The following is a 10,027-nucleotide window of genomic DNA, read 5'->3' on the forward strand; positions in this document are numbered from 1 at the left end:
TTGGAAACTGTTCTCAACAGTTTGCATGTTTAAACGAGTTTAAATGGATTGTTCGGTTCCATTTAACATGTAAACGATCCACATAGTCGAATAATTTCACCATCATAATATTCTCAACAAAATTATATATACACGAATCTAAGGAAATACTAACCTTGCTTTTGCGGATTGAACCAGATTGAAACCTCGTGATCTTCAGTTTGGCATCAACACCAGCAATTTCTTTTTAGTGGTCAAAGCTAGGGTTTATAAATCTTGTCACTGCAGAGCTTGTCAAGACAGGCGATAGGCAATACGCGGGTATGTAGAGCTCGGCTCTTTTATGCTATTGAATTTTTTAGAAAAGATATTTATATTTTTTAGAATGGATATTATTTATATTTTTCTCAGAAAAGATATTGGATTTTTTTGAAAAAGATATTTATATTTTTTAGAATGGATAATATTTATATTTTATAGAAAAGATATTGGATTTTAAGTTATGTGTAAGTTAAACTGGGTTTGTCTCCATTGGAAAAAGGTTCGGTGGACGCCAATATTATGAAAGTTGGGATTACCAACTTAATTTCTTAAGTTGGAATTATTACCGGCCAAAATGTCAAAATTTGGATTATTAAAATCCAATATCCCATTTTCACCCCTAATCATATCCCTTATACATGCCCAGTTAAGAAATTGACCAGTTTGACCCATTTACCCAATCAGACCCACCCATCTAGTCATGTCTTATTTATTTTTAGTGTAACTTGTTGTGAAGAAATTATAAATTTTGTTTTCAATTGATTATAAACTCTGCATCACATGATTTGATGTAATCTTTTTTGCATCACATGATTGTTTAAACGTGATATAAATGTTAAAATGAGTCATTAAGAGCAATTTAACGTTCAACATGGTCTATTAATATGACATGTTATTAATTGTTAGCGTCAATTATATGGCCAGTTGTAGTCCTATACCTCGTAAACTTCCGCACCTTGTATGACCATATTTGAGCATCAATGATGCTAAGCGACCGCTCTAAAGAATAAAAATGACCGCCTTAAAAAACACTCCAACTATGGTGCTCACGATTTTTTAAGGCGGTTTGTGAACCACCTCAATAAATGCATCATTAAGACCGCCTTAAAATCCTTTTCTTATTTAAAAATAATAATAATAACTAATAAATAACATGAATTTTCAACAAATTTAATTTAATAAATACCTTTTTGCATTAAAAAAAATAATAACTAATAAATAACAGGAATTTCCAACAAATTTAATTTATAAATAACCATATCCAGTACACCATGGGATTCGTTCACAATTTACATTAAATTAAATGTCATAAAAAACTTAAGTAAACATACTAAACTAGAAAAGCTACTTATCAACGAAACCTAGCTAGATTCTGTTTTAAACTAGTAATGCCTTGATCCACCCTCTCCCGGCTACTGATCGAGAATTCATCTACAAATAACATAGTATGACATTATAAAATGGAACTTAAAATTATCACATGTGCAAACAATATGAAACTCGAAACCCATAGCTCGTAACCTGTAGCATGGGCTCGTAACCCATTCTGTCCCGTTGAACATAACCCGTAACACAATTTGTCCCTTAACTCATAACCATATATTTATCGTTACCTTAATTTGGTAATCGTTTTGATAGTTAGAATCCATATCCCTTTATTTTACTCTTGTACCCGTAACCCATGTTACTGTTTTACATGCCTATACAAAAATAAGAGTGAAACCAACCAACAATAATTATATAAATTTATTTAATTAAATAGATATGTATATTTCATTATACGGGATCCTCTAAAATATGTTTACGATGTTGTACCCATAATTTAATTGAAAAATATTTTTTATAAAATTTGGAAATTCCCTCCTAATTTCAATCCAATTCCCGTCATAGTAGGATCTCAAGTAGCCTCTCTAACTGACTCATCGATATTATTTGTTCTACTTCAAGAAATTGGGTTCCAATTCATTCAATTTGTATTGAGTGCTCTTCCTTCAGCATTAGGTAAACATCATCTTTTTGTAACGATCAATTCCTTTTTTCTGCTTTGCACTCACGCTTCTAAGAAGTTGCGATTTCTTTATGGGGCCTGGGGGCGAATTATAGATCAGGTTTATTGCATATATATATATATATATATATATCGATTAATCAAAAATTCATGAATTTTAGATCAGGTTTATGGGAATGTGATCAGGTTTATATCAAGTTTATTGTATATTAACTGCTGATTTATGTTGTTAACTGGGGTTATGGCTATGGATATGTTGTCTTGAGTGCTACAGCAGTGAATTATGTGAAGTTTTATATTTATCAAAGTATGAAACATCGTTTTGTTTCAACCAAAAGATTTGTTTGTTTGTTTGCTGCATTTAAAAATGCATTAGTATTGGTTTATTTCTAATAACAAACACATGGAAAACCTCTATTTGAATATGGGTCCACTGTGTACAAGTTGGTTTGTGTCAGTTTTAGACCCTAACCAATGAAAACCAAAATTTCCGACTACGGAATTTTGAGAACCAATCAGTTTAGGTGGATTCGAATTCTCTTAACCGACTGTTTGCATTCATTCAGTTCGATTAGGGTTTCTTAACCAATGATAGTTTTGGGCTGGGGGATTTTGGCAAATCTTGTGATGTGGATAGTGCATATGTATTGTTTGATGAAATGCCCGAAGAAGATTCTAACAATTTAGGTGTTACATTGTCGCTGTGATTTCCCAAACAATTTAAGTTGATGGCTAATAAATCGTATTTATTGCAGACTAGAAGATATGCAAGGCCAAATCTCCACAACAAATATGAATGATTATGAAAAAAGTAGAATGTCGAGGGTTCAAGAGAAACAAAAAAAATTACAAGCTATGGGATTGAAAAATATTGTTAAGTCTTTGACAAGTCTAGGAGAGAGTGACAAAACAAAGAAAAAGAAAAACAAACCAATGGATACCTGCAAGAAAGATGTAGAGTATATGCCTGAATCTGACTTTGATTTTGATGATGATGTGGAGCAAGTTTATCAAGAAGAAGCTGCTACAAAAATTTCTAAAAAGGTACTATAAAAAATTCGGATAATATGTTTTCTTTGTGTTTATTCTCTAACAGTTTAACTTACAGATGCAACATTACATTGCTCCGCAATCAATGAAGAGATGTGCTAATTTTGCACACAAACGATTCATTGCTCCAAATGTCTCCGGCGTGCTCAGATCTTCAAAATCTCATATTCAAAAGGGACGAGTGATTGATACAAGGAGAACAACAAATAGTAGGGTACTAGGGTAGACGAAGGCCACACGAGAGGGAGATTAGTTTCAGCTAAAAGAAAGTTATATGCAGTTGACAACGATGATAACCACCGGGAGCGTGACATGATATTTCATGGTACCTATATATTTTTTTTAAATACTTTACATATGATATGTAGTTAGTATTAAGTCACATTTAATTAATTGTTTCCGTTGCTTACCTTTTTCTGATGAAGAACAAGATGCTGAAATTGATGACATCGAAAACATAGAATTGAATGAAGCTTATGAAGAACAAGATAGTTTTCAAGATGATGGAGATAAAGATATGGATGATTTAGAAAATGCAAATGATTTAGAAAATGAGAACACCGAACTATTTGAAAACGAGCTTGAAGTTCCACAACAAGAAAATGAAGAAGAGCATGAAGTTCCAGAACTAGAAAATGAAGAGGTTTGTTAAAATTCCCCAAATTACCCCTGAACTTTGAAACCCTTTTATAACTGATCTTCACAAACCATACAGGTTTGTTGAGTTCTGAACTGACCAAAACGGTTCGGTTTAGAGGTTGGAGCTTTTAAAAAAATATAATTAAAAGCCGCTTTCTTAAACATACTTATGAGTATCATGAAAAACTGCATTTACGTTTTTCATAAATTTGCATAAGTTGCTATTAACAACTCTTGGTATTAAGTGCGCATAAATTTGCAGCAGTTTTTTATAAACTGCATAAACTGCAGTCATGACACACATTTTTGTAACACCATTTTGACTAACTTAAACTTAACGAAAAATTATGAAACCTAGTTTTCTAAAAACTAGACTTTCAGAACTACAGTTTAGACTCAAGAATCGACCAAAATAGTTTATTTATCAACAAGTTATGGTGCCATGAAACTCAGGTTTTGAATCGTTTTTTTTTAAACTGCATAAACTGCAGCCTTGACACATGTTTTTGTAACACCAGTTTGACTGACTTAAACTTAACGAAAAATTATGAAACTTAGTTTTTTGAAAACTAGACTGTCAGAACTACAGTTTAGAGTCAAGAATCGACCAAAATAGTTTAGTTATAACAAATTATGGTGCCATGAAACTCAGGTTTCGAATCTGTTTTTTTATAAACAGCAGCCTTGACACACGTTTTTGTAACACCAGTTTGACTGACTTAAACTTAACGAAAAATTATGAAACTTAGTTTTCCGAAAACTAGACTTTCAGAACTACAGTTTAGACTCAAGAATCGACCAAAATAGTTTATTTATCAACAAGTTATGGTGCCATGAAACTCAGGTTTCGAATCTGTTTGGAAACTGTTCTCAACAGTTTGCATGTTTAAACTAGTTTAAATGGATTGTTCGGTTCCATTTCACTGAAGCGTACAGTCTGGCTTACTGTTTTTACCAAAAAACAGGCCGTATTAAACATATCTGATAACTTTCTGTTAACTGTCCTCGCTTTTTACTACCTTGAACAAAACTATGCAGAAAGAAATAATATTTTCGTAACATACTACCTATTAAAAAAACGAACTTGAATGAACATAAACAAATGCACATTAATGGTGTAAATGAATGAACACATTATCGGACGTTCTAAAACATAAATGAACGAACAATCTTACTAAAAAAAATCTGAATGAACAATTTATTGTTCGTGTTCGTTCGTTAAGCTTTAATCGGACAAACGAACAGTTAACAAACACAAAAATGAACAAAATTTCGTGTTCGTGTTCATCCGTTAAGGATATGAACTTGTTCATGTTCGTTTGTTAACTTTCTAGATGAACGAAAAATAACACAAACGAACATATATTAAAAAGAAAATACCCTTGGAGTTTAATTTGGTATTCATCAACAAATATAGAAAAAGTCCTTTAAACTTCAACCATTTTCGTCCTTCAATACCCAAACTGCCCCTGCAGTTCCTATTTCAATTTATTTAGTATTTTTAATGTATACATGCACATTGTAAATTATGTTTACTTTTTGTAGTTCGGAATGTACGTAAAAAAGTGAGAGGACCAACCCGTATGCCAAAAATTTGGGTCCAAGAAAAAGGGGATAGAATTCCTATTTTAGTTAATGCACACGGACAACCTATTAATGACAAAAGTAGTCAACTGACTCATTTCATGGGAACCCTTTCAAGGAGTGGAAAGTATTGTCCGATTTATAAACCATGGAATAAGGTTAAGGACGCTAAAAAAAAGTGTTGCTTAAACTCCTAAAGGTACATAATTAAAAATCTATATGTTAATGACTAAAGTATTTGTTTTCTTACGTGACTTGTTCCATTTGTAGACAAAATTTGATATTCCAGAAGATGCTGAAGGCTGGATATTGAAATCATTTGGGCAGAAGGTGAAGAACTGGAGGGAAAGAGTTAAAGAACTATACCATGATCCGTCTTTGTCACTTCAGGAACAAATAAGTTATAGGCCAAAACAAGTGCAAAAAAAAAACAATGGAGGAGACTAGTGAAGTATTGGAATAAAGAAAAGTCTAAGGTATGAAATAGCCTTCCACTTCAAATAACATTAGTTTATTTTCCATTTTAATATTTCACTTTCCTACTGAAGACGGTAAGTGAAAAAAACAATGCGAATCGGGCAAAGAAGAAGATAATGCAAGTAACGGGCACAAAAAGTTATGCTCGAGTCCGCGAAGAGCTAAAGGTGATTGTATAAGATAATGCAATTGTTAATGTAGCATGTCAATATCCGTTGTTAATACTCATTTTATTTTTGTTCAAACATACATCTACGGGAAAAGATCCAAGTCGATTGGAAATGTTTCGTGCATGCTTCTCCAAACATGGAACTACAAAAAATGAGGAAGCTGCAAATGCAAATGTAAGTAATATGCTTATATATACATATCTTTTCTATGTGTTCTTGATGGTGTTAAAAATACATATCTTATTTTTGTTATTATATCTAATACATACACAAATACAACAACTTAGTTCTAATCTTCCTGAGGGTTCGATCGATAATCCTGAACAAGATGATGTTTTTTCTAAGGTAACGGGTAAAGATCGAAATGGTGATGCAGTCATGTATGGTCTAGGTGTCCGTGGTTCTGATGTTTGGGGTGTAATACCAAGTTGTTCAGCATGTCGTAGAGAAAACATCCAACTGAAGTCTAAATGTGAAGAACTTACTAGTACCGTGGTCCAGTTAGAAGCCCAGGTGTCCGAGATGAAAGGGTCGAAGGATGCATATGGTGTTCCACCTATTACATCGTCATCTTTCCCCATTGTAACTAGTGGACCTCCACGTTTACGAGTATTTTTCTATATAACTCTTTAGTGTTCCATATTTTGTAAGCTATATTTTCTACTTCATCAGAAATATGTTAAAAACAATACATGTCACTATATTTTGCACAAAGTACATGGTCAAAAAGAGGATTAGTATGTAATTTGGATACTTTGTTAGACTTAGGATATGTAGAAGCTGCGAAATAGAGGTAAATCTTTAGCTTGTAGACTCGTCCAAAAATTGATTGTAAGTTGGTGATTAAATAACGGTTACATTGGGCTACACTAGAAAACAACAATGTCTATTGATGTTTTTTTTTCAGATTATTTTTTCTATAAAAAGTTAGCCTGCTAGTGTAAAACCTTCTTTTTTGTAAATTGATTTTTACACTATAATGACTCGAGTTTAATATATAACTGTTATTTGAAAACTAAAATCTAGGTCGGAGATGAAGTTTTCATCAAAAGCATTCTAAACCCTATTGAGCATGTAGCAAGAGGATGGGTGAAGAGCCTGGACCCAAATGAGCAAGTTGGTTGTATAGAGATTGGACCAAAATGGTGTGAGGTAAATGTTCAAGTAGCAATAAAAATAGATGAAATGTTGGTGAGACAATATGGGTTATTTTCAACAATTCAAGATTGTATTGGTGCATCCATCGCATGGCCTTGTCCATTCATCTCGGTATGTATTTGTTAAACTTGTGATATGAATAATTTTAATAACATGGAACTTAATGCTTATACATGGATGGTTTATTTGTAGGTAGTCCGTGAGGATTGAGGACGCATGATGACTCGGGATTTTGTGGTTCTTGTTTCTTTTATTGTTTTTATTTTTTTGTTGAATGTTACAAGAGTTTATGTTGGATAATGTTATAACTTTTTGACATTTATTGTTTTTGTTATGAACAAGCTTATTTAATATAATGAATTTTTCTTTCTTTCAATATTTAGATGTCCATAAACGTATCGTAAAATTATGTGTGTGGACGTTTAAAAAAGGGTTGTATAATATGATTTGTTAGGACTTCGAATTTTTATCCTATTAAACGTTAAAACATTGTAAAAGTGTCATAATATATATATTTTTTTAGGACGTTGTTTAAGTTGTTCATAGACATATTATGCGACCATAAAATTTAGTTTCATAATCTTGTTTAGGATATTAGGACCCTTTTCTTGGTATTATAATATTGTATCATAAGGGTCCTATAAATTAATTTTTAAGGACACTTGTATGTGTGTCAAAAGTTTACAATTAGGTAAGCACATGTCAAAACATTGTAAAAGTGTCCTAATATCTTTTTATTGGGACACTTTTTGGGTTGTTAATGAATATATTATGCGACCATTAAATTGGTTTCATAATCTTATTTGGGATATCGGACTTTTTTCTTTGTACTATAATGTTACATCATAAGGGTCTTATAAATTAATTTTGAAGGACGCTTGTAAGTGTATCAAAAGATTAAAGGTGCGTTAGCACATGTTAAAACGTTGTAAAAGTGTCCTAATATGTTTTTATTGGGACGCTTTTTGGGTTGTTAATGGATATTTTATACGACCATAAAATTGGTTTCATAATCTTTTTTGGGATATCAGGACGCTTTTTGAGTTCCGAGACTTATTACGACCCCTTTACATGAAACGCTTTTCTCGTTGGTCCTATTAAATGAAAGGTCGTATAAAATAACATTTTAGGACGCTTTTGTGCGTACTAAAAAGCCCTTTCTGTTGTAGTGAAGATAATCCTATTGTCTCAACTCCTTAAACTCAGTACTGACAGACCTTCACCGTATGGACACAACTCCGAGTAATCGATCAAACTCCTGCAACAACGTTACTTGTGGAATATATAAGCACTCTCTCATTTTGTTTTCTCATATTCTTTTCTTGGTATGGAACTTTGACATGAAACTTCCTTCACACGAGAAATTTTCTCTACACTTGAAGCATCTTATATCGCACATATGAGGACTAAATCCATCATGCAACCAACCGGAAAGAACAACCTCTGTTAGCCGGCGTAAGATTCTCCATTTTCAAAACCCTCCCGTGGAAACCAACCAAAACCATTAAATCTGTAATTAACAAAGTGGAAGCATCTGGTCGGCAATGCCATTTTTCTTATGGATACGATCCTAGACAAGACACCTAATCCTTCGGGCTAAAGTTAAGAAACGAGTTCAGACTATTCTATTTCTCCTTCAGTTATACTTCGCATTGGCAAAGTAATGATTGGTGATAGGAGCCACTTTTGATATTCTATTAGTGTGGTGGGTTTGCTACGGTACACCCTATATATAAGCACTAACAGTATGTTAACGGTGGGGACTAGAGCCAGATCGTTTCCCGATCTTAGCCCATTAAGCATATTCACTCCTACTTTGACTTTGTAGAACCGGTACACGAACCAAAGACCATGAATCTCAAATTTCGTAAAGCATCACAAAAAAAAATCATTCATGCAAGACATTTCTCAATTTTTAATATTGTTATGCGCTTTGACACTTTTATTATCGATAAACTATCGTTACGGTCTCAAACTATCATAATCATTAAAATTTCGAGACGATATTTCTTTTAACAAGGGGATGATGTGACAACCGAGAATTTTTATTATGCGTGTTAAATGCTTATTTGTTTAGTTCGTAACTTGTATTGTGAAATTGCGATCGATTGTGCGTAATTTGTAATTTTTTGGCTTTTATAAAATAGTTTTAACAAAAATATCAACGAGACTTTATTCTTCTTAAATTGTTTTATTTTAGTCATAACGATTTGTTATAACCCGGTTCGTTGTTAAAAAGTTTGTTTTTAAGCCAAAACTTGTGTTAACGAGGACCATTCTTGTAAATTAGGATTAAAACATATTAAAATAAATATCCCCAACCCTAATTCCACCAAAAACCATCGACCTACAGCTTCTCCCAATCTCTCACGACCTCAAGCCACCAACAAACCATAATCACCTTCTATTCAATCTTAATTCTTGCAATTGGTGGTGTCTTTGATTGATTCTTATCATTCCTAATGCTAGTTGGTAACGGTTAGCGAGTCAAGTGCATCCTTTTGGTTTTGAGAAAAGTCTATTACATGCAACACCAGGTGATTTCATGATTTTTCCTATTTGTTTTTTGGAGAGAAAACACAAAACTATTTTAGTATACTTGTTTTCTAAAAAGAAAACACCAAACATTTTCCTTACTTGTTTTCTGGATTGAAAACACTAAACTATTTTCGTATACATGTTTTCTGGATTGAAAACACTAAACTTTTTCGTATACTTGTTTTCTGGATTGAAAACACAAAACATTTGCCTATACATGTTTTCTGGATTGAAAACACGTACGCACTTACATACTGGTTTTCTGGATGAAAAAGCAACAACTTATTTTGGATTTATGTAATTTCTTATATATCACAAGTTTATACTAGATGCCCTTATATCACTTAAAGTCCTTACGTTACCTTGAACCGATAAGATGGGA

At 32.6% G+C, this 10,027-nt stretch overlaps 1 protein-coding gene across 2 annotated transcripts; it reads left to right on the plus strand.

Moving 5' to 3' along the window:
• The first annotated feature begins 6,316 nt into the window (after nucleotides 1-6,316).
• On the plus strand, nucleotides 6,317-7,595 carry LOC143585189 (uncharacterized). 2 transcript variants are annotated; one of them, XM_077067034.1, is made up of 3 exons: nucleotides 6,317-6,558; nucleotides 6,976-7,218; nucleotides 7,300-7,595. In XM_077067034.1, the coding sequence occupies exons 1-3, from the start codon at nucleotides 6,328-6,330 to the stop codon at nucleotides 7,315-7,317; spliced, it is 492 nt and encodes a 163-aa protein (XP_076923149.1). In that variant the 5' UTR covers nucleotides 6,317-6,327; the 3' UTR covers nucleotides 7,318-7,595. The 2 variants fall into 2 exon arrangements, with proteins under 2 accessions (XP_076923149.1, XP_076923150.1); XM_077067035.1 differs by having other exon boundaries at nucleotides 6,976-7,101.
• Nucleotides 7,596-10,027: the final 2,432 nt, after the last annotated feature.

Source organism: Bidens hawaiensis, unplaced genomic scaffold, assembly GCF_021521415.1.
Source record: "Bidens hawaiensis isolate Kalapana, Puna unplaced genomic scaffold, B.hawaiensis_p1.1 tig00033618_1, whole genome shotgun sequence".
Taxonomy (NCBI): domain Eukaryota; kingdom Viridiplantae; phylum Streptophyta; class Magnoliopsida; order Asterales; family Asteraceae; genus Bidens; species Bidens hawaiensis.